This window comes from Gobio gobio (assembly GCF_949357685.1).
Source record: "Gobio gobio genome assembly, chromosome: 5".
NCBI classification, from domain to species: domain Eukaryota; kingdom Metazoa; phylum Chordata; class Actinopteri; order Cypriniformes; family Gobionidae; genus Gobio; species Gobio gobio.
In genome coordinates, this window is record NC_137101.1 from 51,646,987 (window position 1) to 51,670,716 (window position 23,730).

Sequence of the window (23,730 nt, forward strand, 5' to 3'; positions counted from 1 at the left end):
CTATAAACCCCCCAAAATTGGAGAACAGAAGGAATGGGAGACTGCACTGCAGCAGCAGTATTGAGGTAGGCAGTGTCACTGCTGTGGTGGTTTTAAAACAGGTGAGGTGCTGCGGTGGCAGCATGGATTGAGTGGGGCACTGCAGCGGCAGTATCAAATTGGTGGAGAACTGCAGTAGTAGTATCAACTGGCAGAGCACTGCAGCGGCAGAATCAGACGGAGCAGTACGGCAGCAGCATCAAACTGGCGGAGCACTGCAGCAGCAGCATCCAATTGGTGGAGAAACTGCAGCGGCAGTATCAGGCGGAGCACTGCAGTAGTAGTTTCAACTGGCAGAGCACTGCAGCGGCAGAATCAGACGGAGCAGTATGGCAGCAGCATCAAAATGGCAGAGCACTGCAGTAGCAGCATCCAATTGGTGGAGAAACTGCAGCGGCAGTATCAGGCGGAGCACTGCAGTAGTAGTATCAACTGGCAGAGCACTGCAGCGGCAGAATCAGGCGTAGCAGTGCGGCAGCAGCATCAAATTGGCGGAGCACTGCAGCAGCAGCATCCGATTGGTGGAGAAACTGCAGCGGGAGTATCAGGCGGAGCACTGCAGTAGTAGTATCAACTGGCAGAGCACTGCAGCGGCAGAATCAGACGGAGCAGTACGGCAGCAGCATCAAAATGGCAGAGCACTGCAGCAGCAGCATCAAATTGGCGGAGCACTGCAGCGGCAGAATCAGGCGTAGCAGTGTGGCAGCAGCATCAAATTGGTGGAGCACTGCAGCGTAGGCATCAAAATACAGAGCACTGGAGCGGCAGTATCAATTGGAGGAGCATTGCAGCGCAGTATCAAATTTGCGAAGCACTGCAGCGGCAGTATCAGGCGTAGCAGTGCGTCAGCAGCAGCAGCATCAAATTGGCGGAGCACTGCAGCGGCAGTATCAGGCGAAGCACTGCAGCGGAGGCATCAAAATGGCAGAGCACTGCAGCGGCAGTATCAGGCGGAGCACTGCAGCGGAGGCATAAAAATGGCAGAGCACTGCAGCGGCAGTATCAATTGGCAGAGCACTGCAGTGGCAGTATCAAATTGGCGGAGCGTACTGCAGCATCAAGCGAAACCCTGCAGCATCAAGCGAAGCATTGCAGCATCAAGCGAAGGACTGCAGCGGCGGAATCAAGTAAAGCCAAACACTGCAGTAGCAGTATCAAATTGGTGGAGCACTGCAGCGGCAGTATCAATTGGCGGAGCACTCCAGCGGCAGTATCGAATTGGCAGAGCACTGCAGCATCAAGCGGAGCACTGCATCATCAAGCGGAGCACTGCATCATCAAGCGGAGCACTGCAGCATCAAGCGGAGCACTGCAGCATCAAGCGGAGCACTGCAGCATCAAGCGGAGCACTGCAGCATCAAGCGGAGCACTGCAGTATCAAGCGGAGCACTGCAGCATCAAGCGGAGCACTGCAGCATCAAGCTGAGCACGGCAGCATCAAGCGGAGCACTGCATCATCAAGCGGAGCACTGCAGCATCAAGCGGAGCACTGCATCATCAAGCGGAGCACTGCAGCATCAAGCGGAGCACTGCAGCATCAAGCGGAGCACTGCAGCATCAAGCGGAGCACTGCAGCATCAAGCGGAGCACTGCATTATCAAGCGGAGCACTGCAGCATCAAGCGGAGCACGGCAGCGGCAGCATCAAGCGGAGCACGGCAGCATCAAGCTGAGCACGGCAGCATCAAGCTGAGCACTGCATCATCAAGCGGAGCACTGCAGCATCAAGCGGAGCACGGCAGCATCAAGCTGAGCACTGCAGCATCAAGCGGAGCACTGCAGCATCAAGCTGAGCACTGCAGCATCAAGCGGAGCACTACAGCATCAAGCGGAGCACTGCAGCATCAAGCGGAGCACGGCAGCATCAAGTTGAGCACGGCAGCATCAAGCTGAGCACGGCAGCATCAAGCTGAGCACTGCAGCATCAAGCTGAGCACTGCAGCATCAAGCGGAGCACGGCAGCATCAAGCGGAGCACTGCATCATCAAGCGGAGCACTGCAGCATCAAGCGGAGCACGGCAGCATCAAGCGGAGCACTGCATCATCAAGCGGAGCACTGCAGCATCAAGCGGAGCACTGCAGCATCAAGCGGAGCACTGCAGCATCAAGCGGAGCACAGCAGCATCAAGCGGAGCACTGCAGCATCAAGCGGAGCACTGCAGCATCAAGCGGAGCACTGCATCATCAAGCGGAGCACTGCAGCATCAAGGGGAGCACTGCATCATCAAGCGGAGCACTGCAGCATCAAGCGGAGCACGGCATCATCAAGCAAAGTACTGCAGCATCAAGAAGCACAACACTGCAGCAGTGGTATCAAATTGGTGGAGAACTGCAGCGGCAGTATCAAGTTAAGCAAAACACTGCAGCAGCGGCATCAAATTTGTGAGGCACTGCGGCAGTAGTATCGAATCAAGCGAGGTTTGCAGGCATCGGTTGGATTGAGTTTCGTGGGGCAGCCATCTTAAAGAGAAGTGAGTTAGATGGCTTGTTTGATGAGGCTGGGGTCGAAACAAATGTAAGTTTGAAAGGCATCTGAGGACCACCAACCCAGAAGTTTAATTTGATGGTCTGGCAGTCCTTTTTGGGCTGCGGTGGTGGCTGCTCCAATGCGGAAGGAGTGAGATGAATACAAATGAGCTTGGATACCAGAGTGGAGACGGAAAGATATTGATATGGCTGGATGGGTGTCGGGAGATTGAAGATATGGATGAAATGAACGTTTTTAAAATGATCAGTTTTGCTGCGTTTGATGAGGAAACGGATGGTGTCCTTGTTTAAAACTTGGAGATCGGAGATGGTTGGATGGATGGCCATGGATTAGAAAATTTGAATGCCGCTGAGATGGTACTAGGTTGGATGGACTTAATCTGGTTGAGATATGAGATGAATGAAGAAATTGAAAGAAGGAAAGTTGGGAAAACTGGTTGTAGGAGGAATGGAATTGTTTAAAAGCTCTCCAAGCTGTCCAGTAGGATTGCAGTGTTCTGGGTGAGATGGCATAAAATATTGAATCCAGAGATGTGTTACAGTTACTGGAATATCAATTCTGAATAGGGAGGAACTGGGTCCGCCTCCACGGCTAATGCTCATAATTTCTGCTAAAATCTGGGAAATGTAGAAATCAAGGGTCTGCTCTGATAGCGGAGGAGAAATGAAGGAGAAATGAGGTAGCCTCAAATTTGTATTTATTCCATGGCTAGATGGATTTAACTGGGCATGAAAGACAGGAGGAACATAAATGTTGGAAGCATGGGCAGGAGAAGCTGTGATAGACTCACCTGTGGCAGGAGGAAAAGTAACAGTCACAGTCGGAGAGGCCGCGAAACTATCACGGGCGACCGCGGAACTAATGTTTGCGGCCGCGATAGAGTGCCGGCCGGAATGAGCGGCGGACGAGTAAAACTAGGGTGGCGGCGGCGGTTGCGGCGGCCGGCTGAAACTGAGGCGGACCGTATGGATCATGCAGTTGCTTGCATTTATGTTTGCATGGTGCTGGGAGGACGCTGAATGCGGCGTGAGAGTTTTGTTGAGAGCGCACGAGCAGATCGTGCAGTTGTGCTTTTGAATTCCTCTGGGAGAAATGGATACCCGCGTTGGATAACGCTTGCCTGAGCGTGTTGATGGACCATTTCTCAACAGGAGGTACGGAAGGGCTTGCTTCTGAAGAGGATGACAATGATATTGATGATGATGAAGGCCTCGATGCATCACTATGAGGATCGACGAGCCCCGTGATGATCTATATGGAGAGAGGTCTTCTTGAGCGAGGTGTTTTGTGCTGGGCTGTGGTGGAGCGGAGAGACCGGCGACCTGGGCGATCAATAGGTGAAAATGAGCAGCGAAGTCAGTCATGCTGCAGGAACTAAAAATGGGAAGAGGTAAGCTGCTGGTTTTATACCTTGGTATTAATTGGAAGATTAGATGGGCGTACTCCTCCCGAAATTACGTTTAATAACTTCACTTGATTCATCAAAAGTTGCTCCTGCTCACTCTCTCTGTCTCTACAAGATTCGGTGATTCAGATTTTACGTTGCACAACTACTAGAAGACTTGCCACTATCGGACAGGCTGATCACGTCACATCTACATCGTCAAGCTCAGTCTGAGGCTGCGCAGTACATCAGCCATCAGGAAGTGAGTGCTTCTACATGACTTCCATTTTCCCAGTCGAAGCCTATGGGGTCGCTATGTCCATTTCTTTTACTGTCTATGGTCCCTGCGAACACGCAACAAAGTGGGTGAGGCCACGTCGCAGTCATTATGAAAGAGAGAGAGCTGTTGCAGAACTACAAACTACATTTGGCCATCTAACCAATCTAAGACCATTGCGTTTTTTGGAGGGATGGGCTTCACAGAAGCAGGAAGCAAACAAGCCGTTCAAAGGACAGTGGAGACAGCGGTGTGGAATAAAGGTAAAATATAAGAAAAATATGGCGTTTTTAAAACAAAAGAAGTATTAAGACATGTTATACTGCGCCCCATAAACACAACCAAGCCTAGAAAAAAAACACGGAACCACCCCTTAAACAAACAAAAGCATTGTAGTGTCACTGAGGAAAAAATACACTTATTCACTGCTATAGGAGAAGAAGAATTGGCTAAACTCATTAAATCATCAAAATCAACAACATGCATGCTCGACCCTATACCGACTAGGCTATTAAAAGAGAGGCTTCCAGAGGTCATAGATCCTCTTCTTAATATCATTAATTCATCCTTGTCATTAAAACTAGAACCGCCACGGGGTAAAATTTACCCATGGCTGTTTTTCAATTGTACATGACAGATTTTCAATAAAATATCCAAGGCTCCCAGTCATTGACTTTTACTAAAATTGTGTTATTTACAATCCCCTGTTGTTCAAATTGTTTACATAAAAACTAGAATAAAAAAACGGCATTTATACCTATAAGCGCCAGCGGGTCAAATTTACCCCTATATAATTCCTTTATATTCGCGCTGTTTTTGAGCAACGTGCCGGCTTACTTTAAACAGTCACACAACACACAATCAAATGAAGATGTTTTAGCCTATTTATAAATGTTCAAACTTTGGATTAATTATTAATTTTTGCTTTATATTTTTTATTGTGTATTGTTTGCTGCTGTGTTGCTATTTATTCAAGTCTGCCCGTTTCCTGAAAAACAATATTTTCGATCTATGATGTAAAGAATAAAATAATTTGCATGATATTGGTGTTGTTCTCCTATTCAAATGATAAATGATATAACTAAACAATTTTAATAATTAATTAGGTGAAAATGTGCCCTTGAATTTGTCATTGCACATGTACATGCATTGTATGTCATACTTTGTAATACATCCTATTCAGCGCGGTGTATTATTATTGCTCTTTATTGTCTATTTAGGGTATTTTAGTAATTTAAATAACATGGGTTATCTTTATGTAATTAATGATATTTTATTATAATATTACACCACCCAAATATGTATTTATTTCCTTCTAATTCGCGTTGTAATTGCATGCTGATTTAGCCTCGATATTCAGCAAAAAGTGATTAGTGTAACCTGCTTAAAGTAGCATAAAACAACAGAACAAAAACATAGTTGAAGTCTAAAAATATTCATTTCATGACTCTATACATTACTTTGTGAAGACAGTGGCATAATACAGTGACATATTATGTTTTTAGCCGCATCAAAACAGAAATCATCTGCATGGGTCAATTTTACCCGCTGGCAGTTTTAGGTATATAGCGACCTCTGGTGGTTCTAGTGTTAGGATAGTACCGAAAACTTTTAAGTTGGCTATTATTAAACCACTTATTAAAAACTTATTAAAAAAACATAACTTGATCCTACAGAATTAGTCAATTACAGGCCAATCTCAAATCTACCCTTTCTGTCAAAAATACTTGAAAAGGCAGTGTCTTCACAATTATGTTCCTTTTTTAGAAAGAAATGATATCTGTGAGAAATTCAAGTCAGGCAGTGTTAATTTTGACATCAAATTTTGATTTCGTTTTAGTCATATTTTAGTCACCTGAATTGTTTTTAGTTTTAGTCGACTAAATATCATAAGATTTTATGATATTTAGTCGACTTTCCTAACTTTGCATATGTACTGTATATGTGGAGTTTCTTACTAAATAACTACTGAATAATGTCACACATCAAATTTGTTAGTTGGAATGTGAGGGGCATTAATTCACAGATTAAAAGAAATAAGATACTAAACCATCTAAAAAAACTAAAAGCTGATATATTTATGTTACGGGAAACACATCTACTAGAAACTGAAAAAAAGAAACTTCAAACCACACAATATACTCAGCTCTACGGAGCTTCATATAAGTAAAAAAAAAGAGTCGCTATATTGATCAACAAAAACACATCAATTATAAACAGCACCGTAATATCAGATCCGGTGGGACGCTATATTATCATTAATGCATCTATAAATAATACAGACATGACTATAGTTAACATCTATGGGCCAAACACAGATAACGATGAAATATTCCATAAAATCTTCTTAATACTTTCTAAATTTCCACAATCCAAATGTATTATTGGAGGAGATTTCAACACTGTCCTTAATCTTCACTAGATAAATCAACTAATGCAAGTCTATTTAAAACATGGCGCTCCACTGAAACAATAAAATAATACATTAATTATTCTGGACTTGACGATAGCTGGAGACTAAACAACCCCACAACAAGAGATTACACATATTTTTCATCAGCACATAAATCACATTCACGTATAGATTTTTTCCTAACTAGCAACTCCATCATTCATATTACAGACACTAAAATGAATCCAATCATTATTTCAGATCATGCACCAATCACGCTAACGCTCAACAATAAAAATCACATTAAATCCCCACAAAGATGGAGAATGAACACATCTTTACTACAAGATAAAGAATTCAATGAATTCTTCAAGAGAGAATGGACATCCTTCTTAGAAATAAATGATACACCAGGTATATCTGCATCCACATTATAGGAAACCGCTAAGGTTGTTTTGAGAGGAAAAATAATATCATATTCTACATATAAACACAAGACTAACAAGAAACTACAAGAAGAATTAGAAAATAAATTAAAAACATTAAATAACACATACTCTCTAAACCAAATCGATCAGACCCTAAACGAACTAAATCGACTGGAAGAAATGATCCTTAAAAAAGTAGAATTCAAAAAACAACGATTAAAATCTCACTACTTTGAACATAATGATATCTCTGGGAAACATCTTGCTAACTTACTCCAACAAAATAAAGAAAAAACATTGATAACTACCATCAAAAACCCAGTTAAATAATCCATAATCCACAAGAAATAAACAATATATTTAGGACATTTTATCAGTCGTTATATAGTAATAAACAAAAGGAAAACACTATACTGCCCTACAAAGGCTAAGTGCAGTAACTACGCAAACACTGAAACTGAGAAAAATGGCTTTAAAGTTTTTACACCAGCCAGTCAAACATGTTGTGGGTAGATTAGTGTTAATGCATTCATGTAGTGCCTTCTTAGGAAGACATTTTTTATAGATAAAAACTATGACCACCGATGTGATCTTTGACCCCCAAAATGCAGATACTGCACTCTGCCTTTGGATGACCTTAAACAAGTGCAGTATCTACAAACTAAATGTGTTCATCCAACTTTTTTTCATGCTTCTTAATACATGTTTATAGTAATAATAAACTTTATATAATACAGAATTTTCATTTTCAGTTGAACTATCCCTTTAATATGGCCATACATAATTTCCTAGAATTAGAGGTTAGAGAGTAAGTTAACTTACGCTTCTTCTCCCTTTAGCCTAACTTCCAAGCTATTCTCAAACATGTAAATTTCCTGTTTATGCTATCTACACCCTTAAAGCTATAATTAATAATTAAAATATAATTATTATGTATTCTTAGATAGCCTACCTGTGAAATCCAAAAAACTGAGCACTTTTTTTTGGTATATTAAGTAGCCTACGAAATTAGTGCGTGAAAATAGAGTACTTTCAGTTCATTATGCAAGTGTACTTTTTCACCTAGTGTGCTTGCTGTCGGCCCGGCTGCGCTCATCCGGTTGTCACCTGCTGACTGGCGCTGCTAACTTTTAGAGTAACTTTGTCTAACAAGATAACTTTACCAGACCCAGCTAACTTTTGAAGGAGTAACCCCTGTCAATACAATTGGATTAGCTGCATGAAACGGAGAGGTGTCCGAATCAACAAACACCAACGTGATTAAATCGGATTATCATTACGCCCATACGGAAATGTAATATATGACATATATGTCCCTATATCGCAAATGACGCTGTCATATATGCTAAATATAAGACAATATATTGCTATCACATATATACATATCTCTAGATATATGTTGATATAAGTTTATAACATATATACATTTTCCATATTAAATTAGTATATTGACATATATTAATACGATATATATGACTATTGTTTATATAATATTGTATGTTATGACCATATATGTCACCGATATGTTTAATTTATATATGCCCATTTATTTAAACAACATAACCCACTGTGAGCGGACAAGGTGTCAGTATGCTCATCAGGAGATGTTTGAGTCATAAATGGTAAAATAAAAAGGCTATTGTTACGTTTATTTTGGGGAAAAAGTTGCATATAGCCCCTTTAAATGTTTTACTGTATTACTTATTTTTTGCTAACTGCACCGTTTAACATTTAAGGCTTAGGCATGTCATATGTATTGCATTGCAAGTGTGTAAGTACACATCCATAAACTATATTTAAAAAATATGTACGAAATTAATGAAAGCATGTTTTTTTACATTTGTTTAGTTTACACCATTAATTCAAAATATTTAGCAATTGATATACATAATATAAGAACATAACATATATTTAAAATATATGTGCACACTGTTATATATATATATATATATATATATATATATATATATATATATATTATATAATGTAATTTATATATTCCATATACATTTATCAAAAATATATTTTATATATTTCATTTTAAATGTCAAATATATAATAAGACTATATAAAAACATATATGTAACATGTATGCAAGCAATATGCTATGCATATATGTGTAGTTTGTATATTGAACATATATACAAAGAAATATATGTCATATATATTGATAAATATATATGTGACATATATATAAAATACTGTATTATACATACATAAAATATATGGGCTAGTTTTATATGTCAATATATGAAATTGTTCCATTTTCTAATAGGTTTTATATATGGGCAGATATATATGTACATATATGTTTTCACTTTCTATGTGGATATATTTAATATATATGTATATTTCATATATGTACATATATTACATTCCGTATGGGCGTTGTCAGAGGATATTGCCTTTAATAGAGCAGCACAAGTAACGTTAAGTCAAAATTTGCTAGCGGCTGGCTAGTCAATGTTAACTGATTATAAAGCTGTCAGTTGCCTTACTATGAGTTATTATTTTGCTATCTTCCTTACCAGCCTTTGAATTTGCATTTTAACGCGAGTTCAACCATCATTTGGCTGCGGGATTGTGCCATGGTTGGCTTGTTGTTTCTGTGTGTTACGATCGGGGTAAACCGCATACAATCCCCATCGTGACAAGGCTGAAACCGCAGTATCTGCTGTGTCAAAAATGGGGAAACAAAGCTAGAACGCAGTAACATCACTTACTGCGATTTGCCTTGGTATTGGCTTGGATTTTGTAGTTACTGCAATTTTGACACTCTTGTTTCTCTAAAACTGGACAAAATTGAACCAGCAAACTTTGTCACAAGACAGAACAGATGTCACAAAGCCCATTTCAAGTCTTAACTCAATTTTGACCAAATGTGTAGTTACTGCGCTTTGCCTTTGGACGGCAGTATAGATAAAGACTTATTTTTTAAAAGCATAAAAATGCCAATATTAAGTCCCACACAAATACAAATATTAGAGGAACCACTAACAATAGATGAATTCAATAAAGCACTGTTCACACTGACAAACAATAAAGCCCCAGGTATGGATGCCTACCCATCAGAATTTAATAAACATTTTTGGCCAATAATTTCACCACTATTCCAAAGAGTGACTACAGATATCAAACTCCAATCCACAATACCACAACATATGAATATGGCACTAATACTGTATCAGTCTTGCTTAAACCAAATAAAGATAAAAGTGTATGTTCTAGTTATTGTCCACTATCACTTATAAACACAGATGTGAAAATAAATAGTAACGTTAAAGCATTAGCAATTTGTCTAGAATCAATCTTGCCAACTCTTATCCATCGAGACTAAACAGGCTTTATCAAAGAACACCATTCATCCAACAACACACGTCGGCTATTCAATATAATTAATAGTTCCACTAAACAAAAACACATACGGTCACATACTTGTTTAACGTTACACCCGGTAAACACTGATAGCTTCAATTCGCCATCGTAGCACTTCTGCTACAATGGCGAATAGGGCTGGGCAATTTTATCGATTCTGCGATATAAATCGATATTTTTTCTCCCAAGAAAGTATCGATTTTTAAGCCGCGAGTATCGATACATAAGTCCCATTCAAATCCCCGTGTTTATCCCCATTTGCGTTGCAGGAAGAGCGATTTGTTCAGCCAGCCGCTAGTATCGCTGTAGAGCAAGTGACCCGTACTACTAACTTTACACAGACCCCGACGTCTACCTCTTCTTGTTTCCGGAGTCAGAGCGAGGAGATTCAAAAAAATGGCGGCGAATATAAATCCAGCGCCTTCATGCTTAAAAGCAGATGTGTGGGAGCACTTTGGGTTTAAAAAGAAGAAGGAAAGCGACGACTTAGACTCAGGGGTCAACAACATGAGTCGCCCGCAAGGACCACAGGAGTCGCCCGCGGGTCTGTTCTAAAAATAGCTCACCATAGCAGCTGCGTTCAGTCGCTTCCGTGTTCATTTAAGCGCAGGGCTCCAGACTGAAGCCGAATATATACTAGTGTCTGTAAATAATAAACTGCAAAATACTATTTAAATATTACTCCTGCATGTTCTGCGTCTGTGTGGATGACGAGCGCCGCGCGCGCACTCGCTTTTGTAGTCTCTGCCGACACGAACACAAACCTCACTTCATGAGAATTTACCGTTTCATTTGAGAAAACTGGCTGCGTCTCATTCTGCTCCTGGTTCAGTAGTCAGGGCACTGATCAGGACATAAGTCAATGGGCTGATCCCTGACTGAACTAGGGAGCTGAATGAGAATGAGACGCGCACCCACTGTCATATCATCATGAACACAGACACTGGTAATCACGGCAACCCGTCAAAATAAAAGTTCGGTTTAACGTGAAGAGATTGACTACAGATTGTAGCCTACAGTACATTTAGCTACGTCTCTATGTAATAATAATACGTCTCTACTAATAATAATAATTATGAAATAAATAATACTAATTATATAATTATTAATGGTTGCTTATTTTTCACTTGATCTTTCATTTATAAACAATGTTTACTTTTAAACAGCATACAGCCTTTACATGTTTATGTATTATTTACTTATGATTATCATCATATATAATAAAACATTTATTTAAAAAAAAAATAGTGGTATTGTACCGACTACTGGAACTACTACTATACTCTTTCAGGTGTAAAACAGTTTGGATAGTTGTTAATATGAGAATTATGATGCATTATTTAAGAGTTTTAAGTATTATATACTAAGTAGCTCTCTGTGACTTTCTTTTTAAAAAAGTAGCTCTCAAATGAAAAAAGGTTGGAGACCCTTGACTTAGACAAAGCATTGCGGTTGATTTGCAAGCTGTGTGACACAAACGTGAAATACTACCAAATGTCAGTGTCAAGCTAAAAAAGCTGTCAAAGAAACTGTTCAGAACAGGCCACTTGCTGCAATTTTTAAAACTCCATTGTTAATTGCAATACTGCACTTTATTTACTTTTCAAAGGCTTGTAAGCTACAGTTTGCACTGTTTCAATAAATGGAACTAATTTTCTGAACACATCTTTGATTCATTTTGTCCAGCATTTGCAAGCTGTAGACTCTCTGTCCAGTCAGACATTTATTGTGTAATTGATGATTTTAGTTTTCAGTTCAGTTAATTCAATCCAAGTAAATGAAACACTCACAAGATGTCACCAAAATCACTCTGTCCCCTTTAAATCTTTCAGAAAATGATGTAAGAGTATCGAATTATATCGAATCGTATCGTTGGCTGAATATCGTGATATATATCGTATCGTGAGCTGAATATCGAGTATCGTATCGTATCGTGAGATTAGTGTATCGCTACAGCCCTAATGGCGAATAACTCGGATGTGTGTCTAATGTTACCTTTGAGTGCAGGTGAGGACACGTTCGAGCTGCATTCAGTGCAGTTGGAGTTGGAGTCGTTGGAGAAGCAGATTCGCGGCCTTCTAGACAGACAAGCTGTGCTGAGAGAGCGACGCTCAGCGCTTGAAACATCGCGCGCCGATGCTCTCAAGTCAGTGGATAGTAACCTTTTGACTCCGACCTCGTCTACTCCGCGTGTTTCTCTGCACAGGACCCAAGCACCCAGGACGCGATCATCATCCCTGGTTTCATTCACTCCGGCACCGACACAGCGCCATGGACCGTGGGTGTTTCCACAGCGGAAGACGCGAGCCAGGACCAGAGCGAGGACCTCTCCGCCCCTCCCGGTCTTCGAGATCTCCACCCGGAACCGCTTCTCCCCTCTTCGCGAGACGGAACGCGACGCTGTGGTCATCGGTACTTCCATCGTCCGGCATGTCCACGCTACCTCAGGTAAAGGCAAGGTAATCACTCACTGCTTTCCTGGTGCTCGTGTTCTCGATGTCACTGCGCAGGTTCCCGAGATCCTGAACGGTGACGAGCGCATCGGAGCTGTCGTGCTGCACGCGGGAACGAACGACACCAGGCTGCGGCAGACGGAGGTTCTGAAGAAGGACTACAGGAGCCTGATCGAGACGGTGCGCAGAACATCGCCTGAAGCAACGATCGTCGTTGCTGGACCCCTTCCCACGTACCGACTAGGACATGAAAAGTTCAGTAGATTATTTGCTCTAAATGAATGGTTAATGTCATGGTGTAATGAACAGAAGCTGCTCTTTGTAAATAATTGGAATCTGTTTTGGGAGCGACCTAGGCTCTTCCGTCCTGATGGTCTTCACCCCAGCAGAATCGGAGCGGCTCTTCTGTCGGACAACATCTCGAGAGCGCTGCACACCGCCATTATATGACTAGTAAGTCAAAGTCCAAATCACAGTATTTGCTGTCCTAACTTAACTGACATAAGTACCAATGTAGAACATTATATAGAAACTGTGTCTATTCCTCGTTTAGTGAGGTCAAACATTAAATCTACTGTAGGATCTAGGAAAAATCTAATTGTGATTAAACCAGAAAATCGCAATATTAGTGAACAAAAACAATTTTGTCCTAACTTAATTGACATAAGTACCAATGTAGAACATTATATAGAAACTGTGTCTATTCCTCGTTTAGTGAGGTCAAACATTAAATCTACTGTAGGATCTAGGAAAAATCTAATTGTGATTAAACCAGAAAATCGCAATATTAGTGAACAAAAACAATTTCTAAAACTAGGTCTTCTAAACATTAGATCGCTCACACCTAAGGCGGTTATTGTAAATGAAATGGTCACAGATAATAGTTTCGATGTACTTTGCCTTACTGAAACCTGGCTTAAGCCAAATGATTATTTCGGTCTTAATGAGTCTACTCCGCCAGGATACTGTTATAAGCATGAGCCCCGTCTGATTGGTCGTGGCGGCGGTGTTGCAACAATCTATAGAGATATTCTAAATGTTACCCAGAAAACAGGTCACAGGTTGAATTCGTTTGAAGTACTAGTGCTAAATGTTACGCTATTAGATGTAAGAAAGAAATCTGTATTATCTCTAGCCTTAGCTACTGTATATAGACCTCCAGGGCCCTATGCTGATTTCCTAAAAGAGTTTGCAGACTTTCTCTCAGATCTATTGGTCAACGTCGATAAAGCATTAATTGTTGGAGATTTTAACATACACGTAGATAACACAAATGATGCGTTAGGCCCAGCCAGCACAGTCATGTGGGGCCCATATGGGCGTCACCTGGGCTGTCTAACTGGGGCCCAGCCAGTTTTGTCCTCAGTTTCCATGTAGGCCCCACATGGGCTAGCCCAGATGAACTGAACACTGCTCAGTGTGCACACTACAGGCTGTTTAATGTAACTGAATCAGTGTTGGAGTTAATGAGATAATTAAGTGATTAATAGAGTAATGACTGAATATTACTGAAGACTCCTGATGATAACAAGCAGAATCACTGAAGGACAGAGAAACACAACAGACTTCAGACACAACTTCACAAAAGCATTATCAGCTTCCCTTTTTACCTATTAGATTGACTTTCTGTTATCTTAGTTTTTATTGATAATTCCCACTGAGCAAAGGTGTACGTTGAAAAGACGTCCACTGAGGAGCCAGAATGAAAGTTTTTATGACGTCTGTTTTTTGATGTGTTCTGCATGTCCGATATAGACGTTCATGGAACCTCAAGGTTAAAAACTAGTTCGAATGTGCTCATTGTGGACATATTTCCCATTTGTAATTGCAAAGCAACTCACACACAGTGTGTGTTTGTCCAGAAATCATGAAAATAAAAGAAACTTAGCTCACACCTTTGGACACTTTAGACAATTTATCATCTGTAATTCACACATCTTTGGATCGTGAGAGAATCGTGGGATTCAATCCAGGATCTTCTTGCTGTGAGGAGACAGTGTTTCCCACTGAGACACTGGAGCTGCCCTTAATCACAGACATAAGACACACTTTGACTATTTCTGTCAGACGTCTACAGAAGCTCTTACTGAGAATTAACAAAGGTTCAGATGTTGATATTTATGGCGAATTTGAAGTCACCATTGTGGTGGGAAGCGTTTGCTTTAGTTGGGCTCTTGGTCCCCGTACTTGAGTTAGCTTTTCTTTGGATGTTATAACTGTGTGTGTGAAACACAATACTTATGGCTGAGAAAGCAAAGATAAAGTGACTTCAGGTGTTATCAGCGCCTTGTTGATGACTAAATTATCAGAAGTCTAGAATCTGATGTTGTGCTTTTGAGTTTTAGTTTCTTGTTCGGCAAATAATAATTTGTTCATATACTATAACCTTGTGAATCTGCTGTATTGACACCAATAGCAATAAACAAATCAATCATCCTGAAAGATGATACAAAAGCAGGTGCACATTGTTTTGAGAAAATATGTCACATAGTCACACGCAGACATCAAGATTTTGCATATGATTCACAACAACGGTGACAATCAAGCATGAGTTTTGTACTTTGAAGCTACCCATCATGCATTGCAGCATGAAGTTTTTTTGTTATGATTGTCACCGTTGTTGTGAATCATATGCAAAATCTTGATCTCTGCGTGTGACTATGTGAAATATTTTCTCAAAACAATGTGCACATTCTGTTTTATCATCTTTCAGGATAAGTGATTATTTTATTGCTATTAGTCCCGATACAGTGGATTCACAAGGTTATAATATATAAACAAATTATTCTTTGCCAAACAAGAACACAAAACTCAAAAGCACAACATCAGATTCTAGACTTCTGATGATTTAGTCATCAACAAGGCGCTGACAACACCTGAAGTCACTTTATCTTTGCTTTCTCAGCCATAACTATTGTGTTTCTCATACACAGTTACAGCAGCCAAAGAAAAGCTAACACAAATACGGGGACCAAGAGCCCAACTAAAGCAAACGCTTCCCACCACAATGGTGACTTCAAATGAAACATAAACATCAACATCTAAAGCTCTGTTAATTCTCAGTAAGAGCTTCTGTAGACGTCTGACAGAAATAGTCAAAGTGTGTCTTATGTCTGTGATTAAGGGCAGCACCAGTGTCTCAGTGGGAAACACTGTCTCCTCACAGCAAGAAGATCCTGGATTGAATCCCACGATTCTCTCACGATCCAAAGATGTGTGAAATACAGATGATCCGTTTTCTAAATTGTCTAAAGGTGTGAGCTAAGTTTCTTTTATTTTCATGATTTCTGGACAAACACACACTGTGTGTGAGTTGCTTTGCAATTACAAATGGAAAATATGTCCACAATTTGAACTAGTTTTTAACCCTGAGGTTCCATGAACGTCTATATCGGACGTGCAGAACACGTCAAAAACAGATGTCATAAAAACTTTCATTCTGGCTCCTCAGTGGACGTCTTTTCAACGTACACTTTTGCTCTGTGGGAATTATCAATAAAAACTAAGATAACAGAAAGTCAATCTAATAGGTAAAAAGGGAAGCTGATAATGCTTTTGTGAAGTTGTGTCTGAAGTCTGTTGTGTTTCTCTGTCCTTCAGTGATTCTGCTTGTTATCATCAGGAGTCTTCAGTAATATTCAGTCATTACTCTATTAATCACTTAATTATCTCATTAACTCCAACACTGATTCAGTTCCATTTAACAGCCTGTAGTGTGCACACTGAGCAGTGTTCAGTTCATCTGGGCTAGCCCATGTGGGGCCTACATGGAAACTGAGGACAAAACTGGCTGGGCCCCAGTTAGACAGCCCAGGTGACGCCCATATGGGGCCCACATGACTGTGCTGGCTGGGAGGGGCTTCGTTTACAGATCTATTAAATTCCTTTGGGGTCAAGCAAAACGTCACTGGTTGAATTGATTCTCAAATACCTTACCTGATCTGTCTCAGCTGCTAAGTGAACCCAAACAAACAGATGAACTTGAGGAAATGGCTAGCAGTATGAGCACCATTTTCTCTAGTACATTAGAAATTGTAGCACCAATTAGATTAAAAAAGGTTAGAGAGAAAACAAAAGCACCATGGTACAACAGTGCTACACATGTTATCAAGAGAGAAACTCGTAACTTAGAGCGTAAATGGAAACAAACTAATTTAGAGGTCTTTAGAATCGCATGGAAAGAAAGTATGTCACGTTATAAAAAGGCCCTAAAAGCAGCCAGAGCTGAGCATCTCCGCAAACTAATAGAAAATAACCAAAATAATCCAAGGTTTTTATTTAACACTGTGGCTAGACTAACAAATAAACAAGCATCGCCTGAACAAAATATTCCGTTACAGTTTAGTAGTAGTGATTTTATGAACTTCTTCGCTGACAAAATAGAAAGCATCAGAAACAAAATTGTAAATGTACAATCTTTAATGATGTCTTATGATTCAACCGCAATTATCGCCCCTCAAGAACTACTACACCGCTTTACAACTATAGGACAGGAAGAGCTAAATAAACTTATCATTGCATCTAAACCAACAACATGTTTATTAGATCCAATACCCACTAAACTACTGAAAGAGTTGTTACCTGTAGTGGAAGAGCATCTTCTCAATATTATTAACTCGTCTTTATCTTTAGGTCATGTTCCAAGAATATTCAAGCTGGCAGTCATAAAACCTCTCATTAAGAAGCCACAATTAGATCATAATAACCTAGCAAATTACAGACCAATATCAAATCTTCCATTCATGTCTAAAATACTAGAAAAAGTTGTGTCCGCTCAATTGTGCTCTTTCTTGCAAGAAAATTATATCTATGAAAAATTTCAATCAGGATTCAGGCCGCATCACAGCACAGAAACCGCGCTCGTTAAAATCACAAATGATTTACTTCTAGCTTCTGACCAAGGCTGTATCTCAATACTAGTTCTACTCGATCTTAGTGCTGCGTTCGATACTATAGATCATAAAATACTATTAGATCGACTTCAAAATTACACTGGTGTTCAGGGACAGGCATTAAACTGGTTTAGATCGTATTTATCAGACCGCTACCATTTTGTCTGTTTAAATGGGGAAAAATCAAAGATAACGTCAGTAGACTATGGGGTGCCGCAAGGATCCGTATTAGGCCCTCTGCTATTCTCAATATATATGCTGCCACTTGGTAATATTATAAGAAAACATGGAATTAATTTCCACTGTTATGCTGATGACACTCAATTATATATTTCATCACGCCCAGATGAAAACGCTAAATTATCTAAACTGACAGTGTGTGTTGATGATATTAAACACTGGATGACGTGTAATTTTCTGCTATTGAATTCAGATAAAACGGAGGTATTACTTATTGGTCCAAAAAACTGCCCACAAAACCTCTCACAATACAACTTTAACTTGGAAGGATGTCCTGTCGCTTTATCCACTACAGTAAAAGACCTGGGTGTTATATTAGACCGCAACTTGTCTTTCGAAAATCATATTTCATATGTTACAAGAACGGCATTTTTCCACCTTAGAAACATTGCCAAGCTACGTAACATGCTATCTATCTCTGATGGAGAAAAGTTAGTTCATGCATTCATGACCTCGAGATTAGATTACTGTAATGCTTTATTAGCTGGTTGTCCTGCATCATCAATAAACAAGCTACAGTTAGTCCAAAACGCAGCTGCTAGAGTTCTTACTAGGTCAAGAAAATATGATCATATAACACCAATTTTATCACCTCTACACTGGTTACCTATCAAGTTCCGTATCAATTACAAACTATTGCTACTGACCTATAAAGCCCTAAATGGTTTAGCTCCAGTGTATTTAACGGATCTTTTATCGCCCTACAATCCATCGCGCTCTTTAAGATCACTAAACTCGAGGCTTCTGGTCATTCCTAGGATATCTAAGTCCACTAAAGGAGGGAGGGCATTTTCACATTTAGCTCCTAAACTCTGGAATAGTCTTCCTGATATTGTTCGAGGTTCAGACTCGCTGTCCCAGTTTAAAACTAGATTAAAAACGCATCTCTTTAGCCAAGCATTCGCATTATAAATACGTTTTATACTACAGTTAAATCGCACCAACAGCATTAATATTCTGAACAGCAGCTATGCTAATTATTTCCCATCTGCTTTTCTGTTGTTATCTCGAGACACTAGTCCCGAGGTAACTAGTTCGTCAGCTCCAGTTTGTATCCAGCCTCTCATGAAGACTTCAGATGCCCCGACACCTGTGATGAGACGACTCGACGCTTGTGAAGAGACGACTCAACGCCAGCGTTGTTATGGCCTAAAATAATACATGATTGATTAACTTATCCTAACATTTTTCTTTAACATTCTCTTTCTAACATTTTTCACTGTACATTTATGAAATGCACTTTCTGTGAAGCTGCTTTGAAACAATGTGTATTGTGAAAAGCGCTATACAAATAAATTTGAATTTAATTGAATACGGTTATTGTCTCACTTGATGCTGAAAAGGCATTCGATAAGGTAAACTGGAAATTTCTCTACACTATATTAGAAAAATATGGCTTTGGTAATAATTTCATACACTGGATCAAGTTGTTATATAGTACAACAACAGCATCAGTTATCACCAATGACATCATATCATTACCATTTAAACTGCAGAGAGGCACCAGGCAGGGATGGCCACTATCTCTGTTACTTTTTGCACTATTTATAGAACCATTGGCAATAGCTATCAGACAAAATAACAATATTAAAGGTTATAAATCAAACAATACTGAACATAAAATATTATATGCAGACAACATTTTACTATACATACAGAAACTAGTGATCGACCGATATATCGGGCCGATATTTGCCGTTTTTAAGTGTATTGGCATCGGCCAATACAAGGCGATTGTTTTCTCCTGGCATTATTTACAGACAGGCGTCCACAGGCAGCTCTGTGTTGCTGGAGACACTGTAGTTCATGCACTGCCCCTCCTCCCACTAGCAGTGCTGGAATCTTCTCTTCAAGAAAACGATAAGTTTTAAACTTTCAAAGCATCTTTTAACTGTTTGACTTAGTTGAAATATTGCCATACACTTTGAAAGTGGAGACACGTTGCTCTATACGTGCTTGCAACTATAGCTGAGCAAGTTTGTGCGTCCAAATGGAAAACACAAATGCTGAATGCCTCGTCTATAAAACTGCTTGCCATTGTATTTAGGGAGCTGCAAAGAGCTCAGTTGAAGGCTATCCGTATGCATACGGTAGCTGTTACGAACACTGGTCATAGGATTAAGTAATGCCGACGTTGTTCTGTGGTATTTGTGGGAGTTTTATTCAGCGACCACCTGGCTATGGTTTGTACGTGTGTATGTGTGTTTCTCCAGTGTTTCCCACACATAGAATAATTTGCGGCGGTGCGCCACAGAATCAACACCGGCCGCCACATACTGCGTTTTTTGGCAGCCGCCAAAGCAAATTTGTATCCCGCGAAAGCGTTATTTGATCGGTGAGTGATGTAGAGACTGACTGCTGCACTTGTGACAGGTCGCATGTGTTACTGAAAGAATGAGCAGAGAGCGCGCCCTCTCACCGTCTTAAAACTGTCTTGCTCTCCCTCCCTTGCGCATATGAATCAAAATCAATTGAGAATTGACACGATGGTAAAAGGTCGGAAGACCAAAGTTTCACGTGGAGCATTGGGAGATTTTTTCCTGAATTACCGCTGGTGTTGCTCTACAAGAGATTAAGTTAAGTGCACCTAAGCATTAAATGACTAGGTTGTAAATAGTTTTAAAATGAAGTATAGTACAGTCTGTGTGCACTTTATTATGCTGCTTGCTTGTTGCTCCTGTGTGCAATAGTGTCATTATTTTAATTATGCTTAAATCTTTATTTTCAGAATTTATTTTTCAGCACTGAACTCTTTTTTTTTTACTTGTTTTACCTCACCTGTTTTAACTATTTGTTAAATCTTGTTTTTTTTGTACAATAAATGTTCCTTTTTTAAATTGAGACTTAACATTGTTATCATCATGATCATCATTGTGTCATTTTTATGATGTAAATTGAGGGAGCAAAAGAAGTATCGGCCCAAGAAAATCGACAGCCCGTATCGGTCATCGGCTAAGGCTGATGAAGAAAAATCTGTATCGGCATCGGCACAAAAAAATCTGTATCGGTCGATCTCTAACAGAAACCAGAAAAATCATTGTCAGAAATCATTAAACTTGTCAACAACTACTCAAAGATATCCGACTACTCCATACATTGGAATAAATCAGTAATACTCTCATTATATAAAGACTTCGGAAGCACCATTATTTTTAAAAAATAATCAGTGTAGGATAGGTAACATTACATATTTAGGAATACACTTCTCTCCAAATATATCAGATCTGTTTGATCTCAATTTGACCACGGCATTAAAAACAACAGAAAATGACTTAAAGAGATGGATGAACATACCGCTATCAACTATAGGAATAATAGCCACAATCAAAATGTCTGTACTACCGAAAATAAATGATTTTTTCTCTTTACAATGATTCCTATGCAACCCTCTAAAAAATGGTTTAATACATTAGACAGCACAATAAACAATTTCTATTGGAAAAATTAGAAATTGCATTACGAACATTATTAAAATTGATAAATTACTAAATACCCTTTAAAATAACATCTAACTACTCCCTAAAGAAATATTCTAATTACAAGATCTTTCTTTTCACTACATTTTTGTTTGTTTGTTTTCCCTTCATCTCCCATTATATAACTGTTTGTCTATAGTGTTGTTTTTTGTGTTATTTCTCAATATATGCATTGTGTAAAATTACTGTATGTATTTTCATGAATTAATTTAAAAAAAAAAGAGAAAATTATCGCGATTAATCGCACCTTTGCCCCTGGACTGGTGTCCATATTCAAAATACACCCAACCTGTTTAACTCACTTCTGAAACACTTTAAACAGGCTAGTTCAGACTGCACAGACTGACACTGAGCAATCATCAGATCATGTTCCTGCTCATGACAAACGGTGAATGAACATGTTCAGTGGGTGAAAATAAACAGACCAACACTAACAGATGCCTATCAGAACAAAACCTGGCGCTCATGTCTATTGGTGTCGGTCGACACTAGGTTAAGACTGTACCTTGCTCTTCTGTGAGTTTCTCTGCTGTCTCTGGGATTTTCTGTGGCTCTGTGAGGAGAGAGAAAAAATGAGTCAAATATACAGATACACAAAAGAAAATATTAAAACTAAAGCATGTCTGCCTATGAACAATTTGACCATAAAACAAACTATGGGATTTAGCGACCTCATACAGTCCTCCCTTTAGTTCTCTTCCTGAGTGTAATATAAGTCACCATTCACTTCATTATGTTCAGTCACCATAGAGAATATGTATGAGTGAAGAAATGTCACACAGCCTCTTTTGTATGCTTCCATAACTGCAGTGAAAAACAACTCCTTATATGTTTCCTTTCCTCTTATTTCTAGCCAGCTTGTTCCTGTGTTTCTTTGTTCATATTTGTTATTTCCAACAGTGAAATGATTCCTTCTATGCTTTTATATTTGGGAGCCCTCTGAAGGGCAGCATCTGGGATGGGGTGCAGGCAGGCCTGGTTCTAGGCACCTATAGAAGGGTGGGCTGGTAGATATCCTGGGTGGGCTTTTTTTTTTGGGGGGGGGGGGGGGGGGGGTACACTAGACTAGAGAGAGAGAGATAGATAGAGAGATAGATAGATAGATAGATAGATAGATAGATAGATAGATAGATAGATAGATAGATAGATAGATAGATAGATAGATAGATAGATAGATAGATAGATAGATAGATAGATAGATATACAATCATTGATGAACATCTTTGATTTTAATGAAGAAAAACTATATGAGGGCGGATTAGAACCCGGAACCTTTGACACGGTTTACAAAAACTCTACTAGGGAATGCAAATGACAACAGAAGATCTATGCATTTATACACAAATGCGAAGAATCTCGGGACTAATAATATATTTGACGCAAATATTGTTTGCAATAGTCCCAAAAAGATTATTTCCCAACTAGAATTAGACCTAGAATTTTGTTCACTGTTCTGTTTCTTTATGCTTTATAAAAATAAAGTCTTTAGACCTGCATATCGTGTTTTTAACCGCAAAAACGCATCCTGTGTGAATGGCCCTAAACTGATTAAAAAATAAACAGCTAATTTTTATTTCAGTGCTGTTATTTAAACAGTCAGCTTGCCTCGTACAGGGCAAGGTTTCAACTGAACTGTTCGAACCGCCCGCTCTAAGTGGGACTCAAACCCGGGTCCGCCGGCATGAGAGTCGGATGCTCTAACAAGGAGGCTAAAGGCTGCAACCTCTAGCGTCAGTCGCTAGAGCATCTCTTGAGATCAGAGGAGTGATGTTTACTTGCACAGCGACTACTATCTGGCCTCCGTTACACTCACCCCCCTAAACCTCACTCCCATCTGGGTCTTGCACCAATGTAACCCCTTCTGTTCGAACTGCCCAATCTAAGCGGGACTCAAACCCCGGTCCACTGGCATGAGAGTAAGACGCTCGAACAAGGAGGCTAAAGGCTGTAACCTCTAGCGTCAGTCACTAGAGCGTCTCCTGAGATCAGAGGAGCAACTACTAGCTGACCTCCTTTACATATGCATTTGCATTTTAAACACTTAGTTACATTATGTTCTAGCTCTGTCCATACAATACACACACATTCTTAAATGAGCAAGTTTTTTAAGCTAATTTCAAATGGACTGCATTTATATAGCGCTTTTAACAGGCCTACGGCCATCCAAAGCGCTTTACATTTGCCTCACATTCACCCATTCATACACCCATTCACACACCGACGGCGGTGTCAGCCATGCAAGGCGCCATCCAGCTCGTCGGGAGCAGCTGGGGTTAGGTGTCTTGCT

The 23,730-nt window shown here is 39.8% G+C and overlaps 1 protein-coding gene across 3 annotated transcripts in view; it reads right to left on the reverse strand.

Moving 5' to 3' along the window:
* Positions 1–23,730, reverse strand: part of LOC307126561 (protein NLRC3-like) — a gene marked incomplete at its 3' end in the record, with an annotated part of 127,614 nt that overhangs the window by 93,062 nt on the left and 10,822 nt on the right. For all 3 annotated transcript variants that reach the window (XR_013816505.1, XM_079817157.1, XM_079817158.1), the window contains exon 4: positions 21,949–21,996. Coding sequence is in view for 2 of the 3 variants with exons in the window: in XM_079817157.1 (XP_079673283.1) it covers positions 21,949–21,996 (48 nt within the window). The remainder of the gene's footprint in view (positions 1–21,948; positions 21,997–23,730) is intronic.